Source organism: Cnephaeus nilssonii, assembly GCF_951640355.1.
Source record: "Cnephaeus nilssonii genome assembly, chromosome: 6".
NCBI classification, from domain to species: Eukaryota; Metazoa; Chordata; class Mammalia; order Chiroptera; family Vespertilionidae; genus Cnephaeus; species Cnephaeus nilssonii.
In genome coordinates, this window is record NC_137077.1 from 67,286,689 (window position 1) to 67,310,806 (window position 24,118).

Sequence of the window (24,118 nt, forward strand, 5' to 3'; positions counted from 1 at the left end):
TTACCTCTGCTGGAAAATCTATTAATTGTCTTTACATTAACCATGGCTATTTCTGTGTTGACAAATGGAAGTTTATATTTGCAAACAGACTCAGGTTAGATTTACAGGTATAAACAATTCCAAATATTAGCCTTATTATATATTTTTCTCTTTCTTCCTCCTTCTTTCCTTCCCTTTATTATTATTCATCCTTCTCCTTCTTGTCCTCCTCCTTCTTCTTCCTCTTCTTCATCTTCTTCGTCTTCTTTCTTCTTTGTATTTGGTCCTTAGCCCTTGTATTCCACACAGGAACAATAATAATGGTGTGTGTTTTTTCTCCTAAAATTTGTGTTATCTTACAAGTTTTTTATTCTTTTGACTCATGCTCTTTTGGAAACAGGGAAAAATATTTTTACTAATGCAAACACAGAAAAATTATTTATGATAAATAATAAATATATAGGGTATCCCCAAAATGCATACACACTCTAACAGCTGATAACTCACTTCATTTTGAAAATGAACTGTATGTTAATAAACTCTGACTTCATAATCATTCAAAGTATGTATACATTTTGGGGTACATCCTGTATAATAAATATAAATAGTAAATTATAAATGTAATATTTTATATATTAAATATAATAAAAATAATATACAGAAGTAGTAGGTTTTCAGTTCAGTTCACATGCTCCTATTTAATCTCCAAAGTACCTGAGTATAGATTAAACTATATTTTTCTAACTTTTGTAACATTTTATGTTGGAAAATATATTTTAATTTTCAGATCACACATATATTTCTCAGTAGGAAGGGACACGGAGACTTTTTGAAAAATGTTTTGCTCCTAATAGCCGCATAATCCATTGGGTCAGCTATTAGTAAGTTTAAAACACAGTTTTATTCTGAATAACCACAATTTTCCTGGTCTTCTTGATACATTTTTGTCTAATTCCCCTTGCTTCCTGCATTTTGTCTGATGTTTAAATCCTTCAGTGTTGCAAAGTTGTTTTTTATTTTTTAAATAAATTACCTCAAAACATTTTTAAAATAGTGTATAAAAGTTTTATCCTGGCTACCATTAGTAAATTAGCTTCTGTTTTGATGTTTAAAACATAAAAGTTTTATCCTGGCTACCATTAGTAAATTAGCTTCTGTTTTGATGTTTAAATTGGAAATGTGGTGTAGAACCTACCAAGCTTGAAACTTTGATTTTGTATGCCACTTGTAAATAATATGTTTTTAAAACATAGAAATGTTTATATTTTGTAAACTGAACATATCTACTATCTAAATCATTCATTACCCAAAATAATAACAGTCATATTTTGGGAGGCATGAGGCAATGGAATGAGTAGGGAGAAGTGACTCTAATTTCTGTTTCTAATTAATGGAATGTTTTCTAAAAGTAATTCAAACCTTTCTTGGTCTCTGACTTTATAGTTACAAAATGCAAGAGTTGGACAAGATACTCTTTAAGATTTTCCCCACCTTTTAGAGTCTCTGAATTTAAGATTTATTTGGTACATTTTACTAGTTAGATAATTTGGGTTTGATACTTTAATTATGGAAAGTATTTTAATTTGATTGAAAAATTTATAACTTAGATGTGCAAATCTGAGTGATTCCCTGTTCTTGAATCATCGGTTAATCATCTGAATATTGAAACTATATGGATATATATATATATATATATATATATATATATATATCCATATGTGTATGTATGTGTGTGTGTGTGTGTATATATATATATATATATATATATATATATATATATATATATATATATATACAGTTGACCCTTGAACAACAGGGGTTTGAACTTCAGGAGTCCCATTTATATACAAATTTAAAAAATACCTGTGCCATTTTGATCCATGGTTGGCAGTCCACAGATGTGGAGCGTTGACTGTATGCATTGATCTATGCCATATATAGAGGACTTGAGCATCCACAGGTTTTGGTATCCACGGGGGTCCTGGAACCACCCCCATAGTTCTGAGGGATGACTAAGTTTTGGGGGAGTCAAAGGTTACACATGGATTTTGACTCTGAGGGAGTTGGTGTCCCTAACCCCCACATTATTTAATGGTCAACTATAGCACTATAGCTAGTCCAACCAAATCAGCATTTGTTGTTACTGAGAATTTTTGCTGGTAATATGTTTCTTTTGCCAGTATTAAGAAACAATTATATTTCCTTTGCTTTTTAGTTACTTTTCCTATTTTGTGACACTTTATATTTTGTTACACTTTCATATTTTGCTCTGGGTAATTTACATGTTTGTTATTAAACTACTAGAGGCCCAGTGTACGAAATTCGTGGACGGTGGTGGGGAGTCCCCTCAGCCCAGCCTGCACCCTCTCCAATCTGGGATCCCTCAGGGGATATCCGACTGCTGGTCTAGACCGGCAGTCGGATATCCCTCTCACAATCCTGGACCGCTGGCTCCTAATCGCTCACCTGCCTACCTGCTTGGTCGCCCCTAACTGCCCACTCCTGCTGACCTGATCGCCCCTCACTGCCTCTGAGTACCAGCCTGATCACCCCTAACTGCCCCCCGCCCCGCTGGCCTGGTCACCCCCAACTGCCCACCCCTGCTAGCCTGGTTGCCCCCAACTGCCTGCCCCTGCCAGCCTGGTCACCCCTATCTGCCCCCCCACTGGCCTGGTTGCCTCCAACTGCCCCTCTGCCAGCCTGGTCACCCCCAACTGCCCCGCCCCGTCGACCTGGTCACCACTTACTGCCCCCCCCAGCCCGCCTGGTCGCCCCTAACTTCCCCCCCAGCCAGACTGGTCACCCCCAACTTCCTCCCCTGCCAGCCTGGTCGCCCCTCACGGCCTTCCCGCCAGCCTGGTCGCCCTACGCAGCCTGCTTGTTCAGTTGTTTGGTCGTCCCTCACTAACCCCCCTGCCGGCCTGGTCACCCCATGCAGCCTGCTTGTTCAGTCGTTTAGCCATCCCTCGGACCAGCCCTGGGCAGCTGGGGAGCTGAGGGGACTGGGCGCTGCTATCTTGTGGCTGTGGGCGCTGCTATCTTTGAGGGCATGACAGTCAATAAGCATATTCCCTCTTTATTAGATAGGATTGTTATTTTCGATGACATTTTCTGAGGACTTAGTTTTTGAAGTTTCTCAGTGATTTTCAGTATGTATGTCGTCCTTACTAAGGTCAGGATTTCTACTTGTGTACCTGAAATCTGCTGAAACTGATTCTGTTTATGGGTCTGACTACATTGGGGTGGTTAGAGGTTGGTCTGGAGGAGAACTGGCTTCGCCCTTGATGATGTCATTACAGGGGACTTAAATAAGAGCAACTGACTTTTTCAGAGACAAGAGCTGTTTTTGAAGGCAAGGGAAACAGTGGAATTTAGACTTTAAAGGTCCCCATTCTACTTCTTAGTGTCCCACACTTTCTCAATCAATGTCCTAATTTTCACATAAGAGACCTAGTAAAGCCATAAAATTTGCTGGAGTTCTGATTTTACCACTCAGAGTTTCAACCTTAGTTTGCTCTTCAGTTATATTGATTCTAAGGCTAAAGGATTCACAAGATCTTTTAGCATAGTTAGAGACAATCTCTGACTCCCTACCAACCATACCTTCAGCATTGAGATTACTGTATTCTTTTTGTAATCTCTCCAGTCTAGTCAGAAATAACTATTCTTGTTTCAGATTTTATAATTCTCTATTCTCCTGTAATGTTATATTGAAGTAGTCATTTGTTTTTGCCAAAGCCTATTCTTCAATTTAGGCAACTATAATAATTTAAGAATCTGTCTAGGCCTTGAAAACCATCAATTGCCAGGATTTTATTACCCATTGTTGATGCTTTTACCTCATTTAAATCTAATCAAGACAGAGAAACAATTGTATATTTCCATCTTTGAGGGTCTGTTTCCTGGAATATACCACTCCTGGTATGAACACAGTAGACAAATCAAAACCATGCTAAGTACATCAAGCAGAAAGGTATCTAACAGAGTATGTGATTTTTCTAAAACTGTTGGGAGGACTAGAAGAATAAATATCAGGAAAGCCACTGCTAAACTTCAGAAAATCAAGACATTTAAGTATCACAGGCAATTGATGTCCATATCTGGATGCCATTGCTAGGGAGTAGTTTACTTGGCCTCTGCCAAAGCCCACATGTCTGCTCTTTGTTACCTGAGCAATGATGACTACTTCTTCTTTCATGCTTTCCATAGCTCTTATGTGTGCTTTTCATGCAGAATTTAAACTAGGACCTAACTATCAAATGATTACAGTAAATAGTGCTTCCAAGCCATACAATGCACAAGAGCGTAGAACACGGTGGGAATTGTGATGAATTGCTAACAGGCAATCTGACACACTTAATCTATTAATTTCCTTGTTCTATTGATTAAATTGTGTTGTTTTATTTTTGTAGGTTGTCATATTAACATATGGAGATTTAAAATGTATTAATGCCTTTATCTCTTCCTCAATATTTATATTAAGACTAAGCGATACTTCTCAATAAATGTCCTAATTTTCACATAAAAGATCTAATAAAGCCATAAAATTTGCTGGAGTTCTAGCCATAAAAGTAGCTAGAGTAGATATTTTCAACTGATTTCAGTAGTTTTGTAAGAATTTATGATGGTAAAAAATTAAGAAAATCAATCAGTGATCATAATTCACTTCTTTTCTTTTCTTTTCTTTTCTTTTCTTTTCTTTTCTTTTCTTTTCTTTTCTTTTCTTTTCTTTTCTTTTCTTTTCTTTTCTTTCTTTTCTTTTCTTTTTTTCTTTATTGATTAAGGTATTACATTTGTGTCCTTATCCCCCCATTGCCATCCCCCACTCATGCACTCACCCCCCTGTTGTCTGTGTCCATTGGTTAGGCTTATATGCATGCATACAAGTCTTTTGGTCGTTCTCTCCCCCTTACCCCCATCTTCCCCTACCTTCCCTCTGAGGTTTGACGGTCTGATCGATGCTTCTCTGTCTCTGGATCTGTTTTTGTTCATCAGTTTATATTGTTCATTATATTCCACAAATGAGTGAGATCATGTGATATTTATCTTTCTCTGACTGGCTTATTTTGCTTAGCTCTTCAGTTCCATCCATGCTGTTGCAAATGGTAAGAATTCCTTCTTTTTTTACCTCAGCGTAGTATTCCATTGTGTAGATGTACCACAGTTTTTTAATCCACTCATCTGCTGATGGGCACTTAGGCTGTTTCCAAATCTTAGCTATTGTGAATTGTGCTGCTATGAACATAGGGGTGCACATATCTTTTCTGATTGGTGTTTCTAGTTTCTTGGGATATATTCCTAGAAGTGGGATCACTGGGTCAAATGGGAGTTCCATTTTTATTTTTTTGAGGGAACTCCATACTGTTCTCCACAATGGATGCACCAGTTTGCATTTCCACCAGCAGTACACGAGGGTTCCCTTTTCTCCGCATCCTCACCAGCACTTGTCATTTGTTGATTTGTTGATGATAGCCATTCTGACAGGTGTGAGATGGTACCGCATTGTCATTTTGCCTGTCTTCTATAATCCCCAGTTTCCTCTTTGAATAAGTGAGTTGATTAAGTAGTGTCAGTACCAGTAATATGTCAGATTTTTAATTTTCTAAAGTTATTTATCTTCTAAAACGAGGAACCAAAGAAGAAAAGACAGGGAACTTACTATTGTTTTAAAAATAAATGTAAGAATTTCAAAGATTTGGTTTTCATAATCACAACTGTTGGTTCTATCTTCCTCACCTCCAGGTGGTCAGATCCTCCTGGGATATGGCAAATGTAGGGAGAAAAATCTAAGCAGAAATTTGCTTAAGTTGCTTTTAATTTAAGACCAACTATACATAAGTCATCCAGAGAGTAAGCTTATGTCTTTTTCTAGTCCAAGATTTTCTCTTAGCAATGATTCCAGTGAGTAAAGATGACTAAAAAACAAAACAAATGCATGTCACATTACCTGTAGGAAGAGTCGACATGAAATGCAATAGGCAGGTCAACAGTAACAAGTAACTCCCTCTGTATACAGGCTCAAATCATCCTTTTTTGGCACAATGTCATTCTTACCTTTATCACCTCATATTTGTCTGTGGCATAAATATTTCAAAATTCCTTCCCAGGTCATCCTGTAAAAAAAAAAAATGCTGGCAAGATTCCTTGGGGGCTTCACATCTGTTTAATAATACATTGTTTGAATATGATTTTCTTCTTATTATACTAGAGGCCCGGTACAAGAAATTCATCCCTCAGCCCAGCCTGCACCCTCTCCAATCTGGGACCCCTCGAGGGATGTCCAATTGCCCATTTAGGCCCAATCCCACTAAACAGGCAGTCAGACATCCCTCTCACAATCCAGGACTGCTGGCTCCCAACCACTCACCTGCCTGCCTGCCTGATTGCCCCTAACCGCTTCTGCCTGCCAGCCTGAACACCCCCTAACCACTCCCCTGCCAGCCTGATCGATGCCTAACTGCTCCCCTGCCGGCCCAATTGCCCCCAGCTGCCCTCCCCTGCTGGCCTGGTCGCCCCCAACTGCCCTCCCTTGCAGGCCTGGTCCCTCCCAACTACCCTCCCCTGCAGGCCTGGTCGCTCCCAACTACCCTCCCCTGACAGCCTGGTCGCCCACAACTGTCCTCCCCTGCCAGCCATCTTGTGGCCGCCATCTTGTGTCCACATGGAGGCAGCCATCTTTGACCACATGGGGGCGGCCATCTTGTGTGTTGGAGTGATGGCCAATTTGCATATTACCTCTTTATTATATAGGATCACAAGCAGAAACAGATTCCTTACTGGCAGGACACTGGGATAGAGTACATGCAGTGGAACTGCATTTCTATCCTCTTTCCCACTTGGACAATCTTTAATGCCCAATGTTGTTGTTGACTTTCATTTTCTATATGGTTTCTAAAATAGATATATACTGCAATTTTTCCATCCTTATTTTTTTCTGTCTCTAGAAGTTCTTGGTTATTTTACACATCTCCCTGAAATCTCCCTTGCTCTCATGAATAAATGTTTCCCCTGAATTCCTCCTTTAATAAAAACTGTCCATTCCAAAGCATCTTTTAGCAATTCTTACATCTTTCATATCCTAGGGATGTTATTGTTTAAGTGCATAAACATTAAATTTCACCCATATGTAGCAATGCTTATGCATATAATCCATAAATTAGGATCTACTTCTTTTAAAATTTATTTTTTATTGTTCATATTATTACAGATGTCCCCCATTTGCCTCCACTTATGCCCCACCTCCACCTAGCCCCTGCCCCACCACAGGTCTTCACCACACTATTGTCTGTGTCCATGGGCTATGCATATTTGCATATACATTCTTTGGTTAATGTATCCCCCCCCTACCCCCGCCCCGAGATCTGTCTATCTGTTCCAGTCATCTATGTTTCTGGACCTTAAGTTCTAATAGCTCAAATCATCATTACATAAGTATTATAGGCTTATTTTTAAAGTAAGTGATTCATGTAATGATTCTTTTAGATAGAATTTTGTACATGATTTTAACCATTCTTATTTCATTTTTACTTGTTTTAATCTACCTAGTTACATTTTTTCTCTGGAAATAAAAGAATAAAACTATAATTATGAAATCCTCAGATAATATTGATTAGCTCAGTGGCCATTAAAAATAATTAGTGCATACTACTATTGCTTTTTCTTTTCAAAGAAAACACTATTGTCTTAATGACTTGAGTTTAGCAGTATCATTCTTCATGTTGTTATGATTCAACACCAGGGAATTGAAATTATGAAGAAAGATCATTGTTAAGCTTGATATAAACTCAATGCCTGAAATCCATGTCAGAAAATGAGTCACCTTTCTACTCAACCAATTAGGGTAATTCAATATCATCTAAATATGGTTGAATAAAGAACGATTTCTCTTGATTAATATTTAACTGCTCTTTTCCATAAGGTAACCTACAACAAGATGTTTGGTTCCAATTATCAGAGTGGAAATTGCTTATGCAAATCAATGTCAGGCAATGAGGTGTGGATAAAAAGCAAAATGGAAATATGATTATTATTGGTTTGTGCTCATAAAATTCTGATAGCCTGAAGGTAATGACAGGCACAAAGCCATAGGGATTATTAGTAGCAACAACATATTCAATAACTTGTGTTCCAATGAAAAGTTATATATGAACATGTATACACAGGATTTTTATTTGGTAACTGCTGACTTACATTTGTGAGAGAGTGTTTGCTCCCTTGCACGTAGGTTTCCAGATAAATGAAAAGTCAGAAAATAACAGAGGATCAGAGACAGTGTGTCCAAGTTAATTTCCTTTCTGAAGAGATAGTATTGTTTCATCCAGATGGTAACTGAATAATGTTTAATCTGAAATAAGTGACTATAGACAGATATTCTCAGATTTCTCCATGTTTTACTTAAAGTGCTGTGCAGCTTTAGATATGCTATAGGTAAAAACGGTTAAAACTTCATAATAACTTGCTGTGTTCATTCAATACTAAACAGGGGGGTGCAAAAGTAGATTTTCGGCTGTATATGAAACACAGAGTTTATTCTTGTATTATTTATTAATTATTGTATTATTTTCCATGAAAGTAACTAAAAACCTACTTTTTCCATACTTTGTATGGGAATAATGTTATCATTGTTGGTGTTTAGTCATGGATTTGACATAATTAGTATTTACTTTATTTAACACCTAACTACACAGCTAAAATTAATACGCATGTTACAGAAGGAAAAATATTTAAGGAAAGAGTTCATGGATGTGAGGATTAAGAATAGTATCTCTAATAAAAAACAATTACTTTTAAATATTAAATAGCAAAGCTAGTTACAATCCTGAATCAGAGAGAAATTACTTTTATTCATCAGTTTCAATTAATTTGTTTATATACATCCACGGATTGAATCCTTATCATTTTGCCTTAGAATTAAATATTGTAAACTGACCACTTTTTAGCATTAGCTGAAGTCTTTATTCTTAAAGACATGTATCTCTATTTGGTGATCCTGTAGGCCATAACACGGGAGACCTTATGCATTTATATTTATTGGTTTTCTTTTACTTGTTTATTAAGGGCTTAACACATATTATACAGTTTTCTTTTACTTGTTTATTAAGGGCTTAAGACATATTATACAGTTTAGCTAATAAGCTTGAGGCTATAAAATATTTTTTATAACTTTATTTAAAATGTATCTGTGAAGTTATTAGACACATTGGCTGATGGGCGGGTGTATCTGTATGTTGATGAATATGTAAATGCATGCTGATCTTTCAACATACACATACTTGGGTACACCTATCAGCGAACTGTCTCTCACTGTTTGCAGACAGTACCGTTTGGTTAGATTGCTAGTTCAGAAGTACAATAAACTTGCCTCAGAGGCATTTTTCTCTAACTTATTTAGGCCTTGCATCAGCAGTTTTCCTTCTTTTCCTTTTTTAATTTATTTTTCTCCCTTTTTTATGTTTTCTTTTAGGAACATTCAAGTAATAGCCTAGAACTACATACTTGGCAATATTATTTTGACACTAAAAAATATAAACCTTTCTAAATTGATAGATCCCCCCCCCTTGTTACTCATATTTTCATAGTTGCTTGGTAATTTTATTACACAGGTTAATATGAGTGAGATGGCATAGTTGTACCATAATATATTTAGTTTTTTGTTTGTGAACACTAGAATGCTTTTTAATTTTTGTTAAATAAACAACAGTATAATAATCTTTAACTTATAAATTTTCTTATTATATTTTGGTTGTCTCTTTATATACAGAAAGCATATTATCAATTTTTCTTCTAAAATGTTAAACCAATATATAAGGGTAGAGAGAAAACTTGAAAGTTCTCTTTATAATACATGAAGCAAACAGCATTGAGACTTACACATTTTAAAAATAAATTTCTTACAAATTTATTTTTTAAAATTACCCTGTTATTCAAGTGTATATATTTTTATTAAAATGAGATTGAACATTTTTATATATTACCTTGCATTTCATCTACACTTTTCTAAGATATTTATTCATGTTATACCCCTTTAAAAATGGAAGTTTTACTCATTTTCATAACTGTATAAATGGTAATAAAAATAATGAACCTTAACATACTTACTACAAATTCTTTTTTACCCTGTAATAGCTAAATGTCAAAATTAAGAAAAACCACATGTTATAAACTCATAGTTTAACAGAAGTATTTTAAATACCTATCGTAAGTTATATATTTGGAACCTATCTTGAAAAAGGTTCAAGTGCATTCAAAACTCCATTTTGACCTACCTCTGTGTTTCTGTCTACGGAAGAGAGAGCTCCGTGTTAGTATGATACACACAAAACGTTTTCATATCCATTTACAACCAGTCTCCTTTATTTACCTTTATTCCTTTGCTCAAGGTCTCTCCTTAGGATTATTCTACAGATAATTTTTCCCTTAAGAATAATAACTCATTTTATTGTTAAAATCTTTTCTTAATGCTTTGTGCTAGTAAACCAAAATTGTGATTTTTTTCTTCTGTTTCCCCCTCTTTCATAACTTCATTGTTGAAAGTATTACAAATGTCCTCTCCCCACACCACTATTGACTCCCTGGACCCTGCTCAGGCCTTTCCCGCACTATTGTTTGTTCTTACTCCAGCTCTGCTTAATTTCATGTCTGCAGTCCATGGTGTTTACCCATCAGACATGTTCAATTACTCATTTATTCCACACATTCTTATTGCATATCTATTCTACGTAGACACCATGTAAGCACCTGGTATTCAGGGCATTCTGCACATAACAAATATGGCCCTGATCTCATGAATCATATAATAGGATAAAGTTAGCACTGAATAGGGAAAAAAAACAACTACATCCATATTTACTAAATATAATAAATGCTAGGAAGAAAAACAGTAGGATGCTCTGAGAGAACATTTAGGTGGGTGGGTAGGGGAACTTTAGTTGGGTGTTTAGGAGATCTCTCTTGGGAAGAAGCTTGTATAATTAGGTCTGAGGATGGGGAAGAGCTGGGTGAGGAGTGGAGCATTCAAGGAAGATGGAAGGGCTTGTGCAAAGGGCTGAGACAAAGAACTGAACATTTTCAAGGAAAAGAAAGAAATGGATGAATAGACTCAGTAAAGACAAGGGAGGAGGGAGCATTGGAGCAGGAGCTAATTAGGAGTGCTGAAGTAGACTGTGTTAAGAAGGCTGGGTTTTATTGTGAGTGGGGTGTTACTAAGCAGTTTAAAACTGGGATGTGACATGGTTCTATTTATATTTAAAGCAGTTACCTGGCTATTTGTATTAATACATTAGGATTGGGGCACACTGAATACCGAGAGAGAAATCCTGTAATACAATTTGGAAGATACGTCAATATTCAGGTAAGAGATGATGGAGGTTTAGTCAGTAGCTATACAGAGACATGGGTGGATTCAAAATGTTTTGAAGGTAGAATTAAATGGACCCAAGGGGAGATTGGGTGAAGAATGTGGTATGAGAGGTCAGGAAGAAAAGGCACCCAAGAATGATTCTGAGGTTTCTGGGTTGAAGGCCTGGGACCAAAACCTGAAAGGCTAAAACAGTTAGAAGTTGAGGAAAGAGAAGAGACCAGCAAAAGAGACTGAGATAGAACAGCTGGAGTCTCAGGCAGAATACCAAGGATGTGGTGTCACTCATGTCAAGAGAAAAGCTTATTTAAAGAATAAGAAAATGATTGATGAGGTTAAATTCGACTGAGAGGTGGAGTAGGATAAAGACAGAAGTGTTCTGTTGGCAGCTTGCAAATGTATTGATTTCAGTGGAAGAGTGAATAGAAAAATGCTTAAGTGAATACAGTGTGTGTAAAATAAAATTTAAAGAAGTTGGCCACGAAAGTGGATCAGAAAAACAGGGTAGGTAGTTAGAGGAAGATAAGGGTTAAGGAACCTTGCCTTTTGTTTTGTTTATAAAATGGGAGACTTCTTTAGGCCCAGCTAGAGAAGGAGTGAGGAGAGGGAGAGTTGGGTAACTCGAGAGAAGACATAATTAGGACATTGGTCCTTGAGAAGGTAAAAGGAATGATTTTTGACAGGAGATACACTCCCAGTTTATTTGGAGATTTGTAAATGGGAAAATGAGGAAGTTACTTTCTGATGAATTCTATTTCTTCAGTTCAGTGTCCCTTGAAGCAAGGTCAGTAGCTGGAAGTGAGGTAATATGGGTGGTAGAGAGGTTTGAAGATTGAAGATTGATTAGGAAGAGTAGGAAGGCATGACAGTATTGAGTGCCTATTTGAGTTTGGTGATTATAAATTTGTAATGAAATTACTAGCAAACTGCCCTATTGCATTATTTTCTCCTGTGATGTTCTGCTGCACAGGTTTGGAGGAGGCAAAACACTTGGATTCATCTATGATTAGGGGTTTTGCCAGCTCTGATAATTGAAGGACAGAGCTGCAAAGGAGAAGAGGCTGTTGGCTAGGAATTGATTAAGATGAACTATGAACTATAAGCTGGATAATCAGGAAAACAAAGACAGAAAGGATCTGAAAGACAAAGACCTGCCATTAATGTTACCAGTAAATAATAAATTAACAAGTATATATAATTTTAGCACTGAATAAAGCAAATCTTATATGCTTCTGAGCATGTAGGAAATTTAATCTGCCCATATTGAATTCTTTCATGTCATGGCCATTAATATGAGAATATTCCAGGGAACTTTTCTCTGTCCAGAACATATGGTAAAGAGCCCTCTGTTCCAATCCTCACTGATAGGCAGTCATATTGATTTCATGAAGGGGGCTAATGAGTGAATGGGAAAGAAGTGAGATAATGCATATTGCTTGAGTGTTTAGTCTTTATCTTGCCCAAGCCTTACCTTTCTGGTTACTTGAAGATTAGTGTCTTTGCTGCTCGATTACTAAATCAGGAAGGGCTATTTTGTGCTGAGGAGTCTGATAAGTCTCCCATTCCATGAGCAATAGTGCCCCCATTCCATCACATCTCTTTGAAACACAAGGTTCTACACCCTACCACTGGCAGAGCCCTCCAACTCTTTTATTTTTCCAGACTTGGGTGGGGTACAGTTTCTAAGATTTCCTCAAGTCTGAAGAAGGGTTGGTCTCAATTTCTTGCATTTTTACTTTTTTAAAAATTTGATTTGATTTCCCCCCACCCCTCCAAGTTCATATAATTTCCCTTCTTTGGGCTTCTAGAAAAGTTTGGCTTCTCTTAGAGGTAAGGTTGAAGATGAAGATGTTGACTCAACTTTTTTTTTTTTTTCCCTTGAGCTTGGTCTTAAAATAACTAAAGTTTTTTGGGTTCTTTGTGTGGCAGGTATTTTTCTAAGTGCTTCACTTGTTTTATGTCATTTTCTGTGAACATTTTTCTCAAGTGCTATGTTATCTACTTTTTCTAGTTGAAGAAATGAAGGCTTAACGAAAATAGATACCTTACCCAAGATCACATGGCTGGTTAGGGTCAGCCTGAATCCTTTAGCTTTTCTGAATATACATACCACTTCTTTCTCAACTGAGTTGCATGTTCTTCTCAACTAGTCCTCAGCACCGGGGCTGAAGAAAGAAGGAGTGGGAGTGGGGAACTCCTTGTACATGCTCTGCAGTCAGCGGGCATCTTGATTTACAAGAGGCAGTGTATTTTTACCAGCTAGGATATAATTTACCTATTTATTGTAAGGAGCTTGTTGTGGTCAAAGCCCCTTTACCAGGGCATTTGGAAAAAGCAATTCATGAACTTCAGTTTCACCAATAGAGTCACTTTATGTCTCAGGAATATTTTGAGCTAGCAGCAGAAGTGAGAGGTGGGGATATTTCAGTGCCCCAGAACACTCCTATAGACCTACATGCACAGTATTTCACTGACAGGTATAGGACCCTGTCAGGTTGTTCTGGAAGACAGTACAAATTCAACAGTGGCAATATCTCACCTCTGGTCATGCTCCTGCGTGTTGCAGCATTGATGGCAAGATCTGTAATTACTAAAGAAGAGTTATGTGGAAAAAAACCCCCACAAAATAACAAAACCGATGTGAGAATATGCCATTGCCTTTAACTTAAGAAAAACAAAAAATCTTTCACGTGCTAACAGGTTTAATCTTTGACTTTACTTTTTTTTTTTTATTACCTGGTGTATTTAGCAGCGCCTTAAGAAAATCTGCTGATTTTATAAAATTTGCACTCATTAGGTGGATAAATGGATTTTTAAAACATGTAAAATGACTTTTTGTTCCTAGAGAAATATCTGACTATGGCTATATCTAAGTAAGCAACTTCTAAAAGTCAAATTAGGTTAAATATACATTTAAAACTGGAAATCAAAATGGCATACAAACAATTATATAACTGACTTTTCAACTATTTTTGTTTTATCCATTCAAATAACTTTCTTTTATAAATTTCACCTCTTTTTTATTGTGTATAATGTCCATACCTCAAAAAACTTGTCAATTATTCTTATTTTACTGGGTTTCTTCCTTGGAAATGTGTTATAATTTAATAATAAATATAAAATAATTATTTATATCTCTTTGTACTTACTTCTTATCTAATACAATGAAAATTTAAATGTTCTATTTTGCATAAGCTTTTTTAATATTTTGTGTTGCATTTTTGCATTTTTACTTAATCTCATAATCTCCAAATAGTCTTCAGGTATTAAGCAAAATAATATATTGATCTTTGTTTAGCTTTATTGTGTTTAGCTGTTTATCTGTCATTGTTTTAGACTCCTTGCTTCTGTTTCTCAAGGTCAGGGAATATGGAAACCTGCTCTGAAGTGCATGGGCCGGGCTGCAAATGGGTTTTATCCAATCCTTGTGTGACATTGATGTAATATGGCAACTTTTAATCTGCTTTTGTTGTTGTCCACGAATTCCTGTGAGGTCATTTACTGTGATATTATACACACACACATTTAATTTGAGAGCTTATGATTCTCAGTTTAAAAACCGCTCTACGAGCTTTAAGACAAAAGTTTAACATGATTTTGTTTTCGTTGTTACTCACATGCACTCAGTCTGTGGAGCTCTCATCCTTTTTTCTCCAACCTCCTTATCTGCCTCTCTTTTTAAATTTAAGTATCTGCTTCTATTTCCAATACTTACTGTTCATAATACATTGAAAGTATAGTAGATTTACTAAATAGAACTAGGTGTTCTTTGTTTTTCATTTTGTATAAGTTGTGAGAAATCCTATTTTTCTTTCTGGGGTTAACAATAAAATTTAAAATGTCTTTATTTTGTGTATATCAATCATTAGTGTTGTATAAGTTGGATTTTGGGTGGTGCAAGCAACAGAAACAACTGGTTAAATTAAGCAAAAATAAATTTATTGGCAGGATGTCGGGTAGCTCTTAGAATCATTGGGAAGACTGGAGGATCAGGCTTAGAAAACAGATAATAAGAGCTAAGGGATACTCAGGGATTAAGAAATTTAGCCAAGCTTGTATCACAGACTGGTTGGTTCACTTGTACCATTAGCATGGCTGGCTACCCTTGGAACTTCACTGTCAGTGTCATTGGGAACAATCTTTCAACTATTCCTATTTCTTGGATCCTATAGGGTTCATAGTCCCAATGGGAATGTTGACTTCTCTGAGGCTAGGGGACATGTCAATGCTTTAGCCAGGGAGAGTGGAGAGAAAATATTTAGAACTAGAGGCCCTGTGTACGAAAATTTGTGCATTCAGGGTGGGGGATGTCCCTCAGCCTGGCCTGTGCCCTCTCACAGACCAGGAGTCCTTGGGGGATGTCTGGGGAGTGGACCTAAGCCACAGTCTGGCCTCCCTTTTCGGGAGGCAACCCAGGGCACCCACCTTGGCTGGTCTGGTGCCGCCTGCTCGCCAGCCCCCACCTCTGTTTGGTCAATTTGCATCTTAGGCTTTTATTATATAGGATTCTGGTCCTTTCATTTCAAGTGGGAGGCAGAACCCTCACTTTCTTCCAAGAGTCATGGTGAGTTATTGCCTCATATAAAAGTGGTGTTTAAATGCTGGAAAGCCAACAGAGTGAAATACACCCGCTACAAAATTTTTGAGGTGCTTTTATTCTAAACAGAAAGAAACAATATTTCATACCCCTGTTTCAACCTTCTTGTCACATAGAGAAATCAGTGCCCGACTATACCAGGCATTTCCCAGACTAGTCTTACAAGTAGAACGGACCCTACTTCCAGGCATCACTGAGGCCCAGACTTGCATCTCCTTGGAGAAAAGTGTATGTGGTTTACCCATAAGCTAGTCTCCTCTTCTTTCTGATTTTGTTCAGGTTCTCACTCTTTATTATACAACCACATACTTCACAGGACTGTGTCTCCTGCCTTCTGTTGGCCCAACACAGGTTTTCCTAAAACTTCATGAACAGATTTCTGTTAGAGCACATGATGCCTTTCTGAAACACGGGAAACATGGGGAGTTCGATGCAGCATTCGAGGGGAAGTTTTCTTAATTCTTAAAAAGATATTCCCAGGAAGAAATTCCGTCTTTCCTCTGCCCCTTGTCAGGTGTAAATATGGCTCAGCATTGCTGTAGCCTGCCATTTATGTATGAGAATATACTGTTGTTTAACATGCTTTTCACTTTTAATCAGTTGATATCATTGTTTATGCCCCTTAAGTATATCTTAGGGGTCATCTTTGTTTTATTCTTTTCAACAATTCTGTTGTTTGTTAAATATTTTGTGTAGCAAACCCACAATTTTTTACAGTTAATATTAAAACATTCTTCTATTTTATATCAAAATGTCACTCTCCTGTTGATTGACTTTCATACATATAATATACTAGTAAACAAATTTCCACTTTAGATTCCTAACTCCAGCCACTTCCATAGTCATTGTAGATTTGAAAGGAACTTGAAATCTTACTTAATCATATACCAAATGTTTGACTTCAACTTGTCAACTGGTTATTGTACCAAGACTTCGAAGTTTCGGTCACAAAAACCTTCCTCCTCAAATCACATCCCAGCATTTGCAGTTGTTCTCCACAACCTCTTCTCTACCACTATTTCCCTGGCACCCAGAAAGCTCCCTGGCACATGCAAAATGAGCCATACATTCTGTGTAATGAATAAATACATAAATGATTGATTGTCAAAAGGCCATGATCACGATTCTTTAAGTTATTTTGTAATTCTACATAGACAAAGCAAAATTTCCTTAACTTAAAATATGACTCTTTGTCATTAGTTATTTTAGCAAGAGGCAGGCTAAACTAACTAATGAAAACATTTGGGGCTTTTCTTGGGAGAAAAAAAAATAGTTGACATAAGTAGAATTCCAATAACACCTGAACACTGGGATTGCTGGGAGTCCAAGAAGACATGCTGCTGCCCTGAATATTGAGGTGGACAAGTGGGAGTTGTTTCCTGAGCCCAGAGAGTTGCCATTTCAGCTTGCAATGTAAATTTATACTTCATTCTGGATTGACAAGGGAACTAAGAGATCCACTTGATGATCAATATTGGGTCAAGGTCAACTCATATCATGAACAGTAGGGTTTTTAGGATCTGTATATGAAGAGAATCGTGTAGCTATGTATTGGACCTCTCAAGGTCTGTGTAGTATTCCATTGTTCCCTATTTTGGTTTATCCTAGTAGCACTATTCATAACCTGAAACCAATCATAGTTCTAATTTTAATACTTTTTATTATAGCATCACTAAAATAAAATTCAAATTTATGTTTCATAATTCCCAATGTTCTCAAGTGTATTCATGTAAGTGCTGCAAAAAAACATAAAAGATAATTCTGTCAATTAAGTGTGAAATGATTTATTTTAATCCAGGCCCTGGATTCAAATTGAAAATGCCTCCTATGGCACGTTCAAAGTCAATATTGAGATTCAGATTGGGTATTCAGAGATGTATTTTTTCAACAAAGTTATTCACAGTGTCTGAAGAAGATGATGTATTTGTGGTTGGAAGCTAGTGTTGGGCATTGCATTGCTAGGAGTCTGATTAGGTGGGAGTGGCCGTTTGCTGGGCTGTGAGTTTCCAACAAAGCTGAATCTGTCACAGGTGTTATAATTTGTATTTCAGAAAATTTGCTTTCTCAACTTTAATTATCCCCAAAGTATTCCACTCTAAATAAAGTACTGTAAGGAGTCAGCATTTTTTTTTTTAATTTCAGTACTGTGATGTAAATTAGGATTTTGTTTACCACCTACACATAGTAGAGATGATGGAATTTCAAATGAAGGAAGGGACTCTCTGTTTTATAAAATAAAACACTGTTTCCTACTTTGGATTCAGAAAAAAAACATAATGCCAAGGAGCCAAAACTAAATAGTGCATTCACAGTGACATAAACCATGCTTCACAGAAGAGAGCAGACATGAATCAGATGGAAAGTGTGTAGGTTTAACTTCAAATGATAGAAAATGGGAAATGGGAAATCCAAGCCCCAGAATAGTAAATAAATGTAGAATTGACTTCTTCTTGTTAAATGTTAGTATGTGTTTCAGACTAATGGATATAAGTATGCATCATTTTGTATTAGGCAGCCTGCTGTTTGCAGAAAGGCTAGGGAACTTGGCAGGTTGTGAAGATAATCATCACTCTTTTCACAAAGCAATTCCTCTTCACATCTGCATGTATCAATCAGGTTCTATTTTATTTTATTTTAAATATATTTTTATTGATTTCAGACAAGAAGGGGGAAGAAGAGAGAGATAGAAACATCAATGATGAGAGAGAATCATGGATTGGCTGCCTCCTGCACGCCCCCTACTGGGAATCGAGCCCACAACCCTGGCATGTGCCCTGACAGGGAATTGACTCATTGAAACATGACCTCCTGGTTCATAGGTGGACGCTCAACCACTGAGCTACACTGGACGGGCTCCTTTTTTATTTTTCATTCCATAAAACAAACACATTTTTTTAGCACTTGAACATGAAAGCCTTATGGGAAAGTTTTACCTAATATATTTCACTGCAGGAATAGTTTCTTCAAAATTGCCCAAAGTTGACTTGCTAAATTAGAGGAAGATCTTTGAACCTGGAAATCCATAGAGAGATTAGGCCTATGAAAATAATTTTAAGAGATTAATAATTTCTAAAATATTGTTTAATGACTTAATTAAGAAATACACTGTAGTTAAATATTTTCTGGAATATTTAAAAATAAAATTCTCCATCTTTCTGCATGTCTTTCTTGTTAATGCAATTACAACAAATGGAAATGATTAATTGAATAGAGAAATGAATGTGTTTACTGAAAATTGCTTAGCCTTTGAATTGTAATTACATTTTTGCATTCTTTGTAGGATTATTTAACCATTCATAAGTATGGCAATGCAGCCAGAAATGATCTCTGGAATACACTTTCAGAGGTAACGTATAGGAAGTTCGGATATCAATACCTCTTCTTGAATACTTGAATTGAGTTTATAAAACAGACACTGATAGTTTGTTTTTTGTTTTTATACTTCTCTTCTGCTCTTATTGCTTTTTTGTTTAATTTTGATATGTTTTGTGTATATATATATATATATATATATATATATATATATATATATTTTACAGAGAATAGTATTTAAAATTACTTAAACTATAAATGATAGTAAAAGATATCTTGTCTACTTTCAAACATGTCAATACTTCTGAAATATAATTTTCATATGGTGTTAGAGAGAAATATTGTCATTGTAAAGAAATTATTTTTTATATGTGAATGAATAACAAATGTTTAAATTTGACACTGGACATACTGGAGATACTTAATAATCATGCAAGTACTTCCTTTACCAATAAAATGTTTTATCTTTCATTAAGTAAAACATATATTTATACATATATATACATATATATACCATACATGTGGTATATATATATATATATATATATATATATATATATATATATGTTTATACATATATACACATATATAGTATATATATATGTATATATATGCATGAAGGTAAGTAAAGGCAAGAAGATTAATTTTACTGACATTATACTAGCTTCACTGATTTTTAATTGTTTTCATATTTAGGTAAACCATAAAGGTAAAAATGAAAATGGTTGAATGATAATGATAATTCATGTTTATAAAACTAATTTATACCAATTTGGTTATAAAGGCTTTAAAAAGGAATGGGAAATATGTAAATATACAAGAAGTAATGGACCAGTGGACACTCCAGATGGGTTATCCTGTTATCACCATCTTGGGAAATACCACAGCAGAAAATTGGATAATAATTACCCAACAACATTTTATTTATGACATCAGTGCTAAAAATAAAGCACTTGCACTTCAAAATAACAGGTACAATACTTCTTTTCCATGAAAAATTTCTTTATTATTAAGTTTCACTTTGCATTTTTCATATTTTAAAAAGCATTGATAACAGTATTCTGAAATGTTATAAGCAAAATATATTTTGATTTCTTTATTTACATATGGTATTTTCATTTTGCTTCTAATTTTACTCCCTTTTCCAGATATTTTAAGCATCAAGATGATAGCTCACCAACATTATTTTGTTTAGGAAGATAACATTTAAATTATCATAATGATTTTTAAAAATGTGTGATTATTTACTTTTCCCTGGAAATGTTTTGAATTGAATTCAAGAAAAATGCATTGAAGTGCATTAAATGGAAGTGAGCAAACTGTGATTAATAAAATAGATGAAAACAGAAACTAACAATCCAGAAAGACTAATTAAAATAAATAAGAAAAAAACAAAACAAAACAAAACCCACTAGACTAAATAATGTCTGATCCAAAGAAACTCAAACTTGATTCACTTCTAAATGGTCTAAGTATCAATGCAACTTAGTATAAAAATATGTTCTTTCCCCTCATTTTAGTGTTTCAAACCACTAAAAAGACAACATACATAAATTTTTTATTAAAAATTATTTTAGTGTTGACATTATCCCCCCTTTGAAATTTGATTCTTGATACTTAAACTTTCTTTTGAAATTCTCCTTTAATTACTGATGATTTAGCACCAAGTGTTTCTTTTCTTCATGTGTTCTCAGTGTTTTGAGTCTTATTAAGGGTGAGCCCAGGAAAGATGGTAGACCTTTACACTCAATTTCATTTTTATTAGGTGCCCTGAAAAGAGGTTGGAGGGACAGGGAGGGATGGAGGTTAAAATTAATAAATAAAATGATGTGTCTGGATGAGGTTGGTCATGCTGTCTTCTATTACTTTGGAATATTAAGAGTCTGGCTTTATCACCCACTCGAATCTAGGAGACATGAAGCATGGATTAAGTCTCCTTGGTTATCACTAAGAAGATCAGAAATCATTCTCAAGTCGCCTAGCTCCAAGATGAGCTACAGCAGAAGTGATTGAGAAATTTATCAATGCTTCTTCTGGTGACTAAATTTGGAATCCCATCTAGAAAAACATTGTCTTAAATCTCCTACCTAATATGTATATTGGCCTCCAACAAATGGCCTTGTAGTCCATCTAGACCTGTGGAATATGTATTACCTGTCACACTGTCAGGGTCTGACTCTGTCAGTTCTTCATCCAGCCTGGATTCCTCATGGCACACATGCACTGGTTCTGATCATCCCCCATCTGGCTCCTGGGTAAACCTGCTTAGGCATTAAGCCTGAGCCTGCCAGAAGTGCATAAAAACTACTTGACTGTGACAAAGTTAGAGAGACTCAGCTATGCCTTTGAGAAAGCTCAGTCTGATACAAGCTTCACTGGTGCAGAAAAACATAAAGGACACACAGATGACAGGACACATTTTGAACAAAAATACTCTGTCAACCTATAAAACATGCATCAGATGTATCAGCCATGAGTCTGACTCTTTAAGGGAAAAGTTTCTCCCAGGCTATAGAACTATGTGGGACATCTATAGAGCTCCGCTTGTGCTTGAGTTATAAAGTCATACAGATGATGGTGAACCCTAAGAAGTTGGCATATAAAATATTTATAGTAAAGTAATGCATGGCATCCTATTAATCTAAAAAATTATTTTCTATTTTGAAATAATAGGGCTTGCAGTTAAAAATTTAGTATTCAATTTTATGTTATAGATAATTTAATTCACTATAACATCATGGTTGAAACTTTAATACCAATGTTATCTGTCCTTTCTAGGTAGCCTTTCTAGATCTTCACTATTCAATGCAAAAAGTTGATGTAATAACACATAGTGTCTCTCTCTGACTTAAATCCTGTGATTTGTGGATATTTTCTGAGACAGTACAATCAACTCTGTATCTTGAATTTTACGAAGACACTAGAATATCACTGCAACATGCCTAGGACAGTTTTCATGTATATAGTAATTATAATTTTATATGGAGTAGCTATCGTACAGCACAGAAAGATCTTTACATAAGTAATGATTGCACAAAGTTAGTTGATATGTAAAAGTGAGTAAAACATTTGCTGGAATTTTGGTATTTGTTAAGTTGTGAATTTGTATGACTTTTGTATAGTTTTTTGGCATATCCACTACCACTTCACTAATATCAGTACCATTCTTTACTATTTTAATACTTGTTTATTAAATTGATTGGCGTGGCACTGTTGAACATAAATATATAGGTTTCAGGTGTGGGTTTCTATGTTACAAGGTCTGTATATTGCACCATGTGCCCACCACCCAAAGTCAAATCTTCTTCTGTCACCAATTTTAAAAAGATTTCTCACTCAAGCTAAATATGTACATATTCTTTTCTACCTTAACCTAATCATCCAAATAATCATTGCTTTATTATAAAATATGTGAATTACTGATGAAGAGAGAGAGTCCCAGGGACTATTAAAGAAAAAAAAATATCTTGGAAGTCTTTTGAAATATTTTTTTTCTAGTATTTTTTAATGTTTTTTTCCTCCATAAAATGAGATGACTAAAATTTAAGTTAAACTTAAACATCTGTAACTTCACAAGTACTTTTTTCTTGTCTCTTTTTATACATAAACCACTGCAGTCTTAGATTTCTTTTATTTTTTGAGATTAAGTCTCATTATTTTATTTTTCTATGAACGTTTATTTTCAATATTATTTTGTGTTGGTTTCAGGCATACAGCTTGTGGTTAGCCAACCAATTTTGCATTGTCTTAGATTTCTTTACAGCATACCACACAGAGCTCTTCACTCAACACTGTTCCGTGTCTTCCAGATTTTTGAGTTGTAATCATAAAATAACATAATTTACCATGAAAGTTGTAAAAAACTAAATACTTGTTGTTTGGAAAGTTATGAAAAATAACATATGGTATTTGATAGCACAGCAATTCAGAAATGAATAGAAATTTCATATATGCTTAATAATTTGTAAATTTTATTTTGTCTTTGTGACAAAGTATAGATTTTGGTTGTGTGTATGTGTGTGTGTGTACACACACTTGTATCCCAATACCTTATAGTTAACTTTCTTGCATCTGAACAGTTATGCAATACAATGTCTGTCTACCACTTAGAAAGTTTCCTATATGTATGTGGAATTTACTGTAGCAACATGAAAGTATTAATACGAATTTCTTTTTCCTATACTTTAGAGATTTTTGCTAAAGCTCAAATATACCAATATTTAAAAAAATGTTTTTATTGATTTACTTTTTAAAGAGAGGGAAAAGGAGGGAGAGAGAGAGAGAGAGAGAGAGAGAGAGAGAGAGAGAGAGAGAGAGAGAGAGAGAGAAAACATTGAGGTGAAAAAGAAACATTGATTGATTGCCTCCCCATGCACCCTGACTGGGGATCAAGCCCACAACCTAGGCATGTGCCCTGATTGGGAATCAAACCTACAACCTTCCAGTGCATGGTATGATGCTCCAACCAACTGAGCTACACAAGCCAAGGTTCAAATATACCAATTTTTATAATAATTTCTAGTTTTGTTATTTAAAAGAATATAGCTTAAATACATGTAAGTTATAAGTTTGTTTATAATAGGGGCAAATAATGTTTCACAAATATATTATGAACATGATATAAGAAAGATACATTGATCCTTGAGAATTTTTAAGAACTTGATTTTATCTATTTCTCTCTTTTTTCCTTATATATTTCTTGCCCTTTAACTGACACTTGAGTTCACAATTTAGTTGACCCAACTGAATGTGAAAAATATGAACTAAAAAGTCAAGTGCATAAAGTTAATCTCTGTCTTATCTATAGTAGACTTATTTGGCCCCTTTTATTTTATGTCAACCTAATTCCACAGCAATTTATGGAGTGCTTTTCA

At 35.4% G+C, this 24,118-nt stretch overlaps 1 protein-coding gene across 1 annotated transcript in view; it reads left to right on the plus strand.

Annotated features, from left to right (window-relative positions):
• Nucleotides 1–24,118, plus strand: part of TRHDE (thyrotropin releasing hormone degrading enzyme) — a gene marked incomplete at its 5' end in the record, with an annotated part of 366,323 nt that overhangs the window by 252,393 nt on the left and 89,812 nt on the right. Inside the window, 2 exons of the mRNA XM_079775459.1 lie at nt 19,213–19,278; nt 20,029–20,216. Of these exons, the coding sequence (XP_079631585.1) occupies nt 19,213–19,278; nt 20,029–20,216 (254 nt within the window). The remainder of the gene's footprint in view (nt 1–19,212; nt 19,279–20,028; nt 20,217–24,118) is intronic.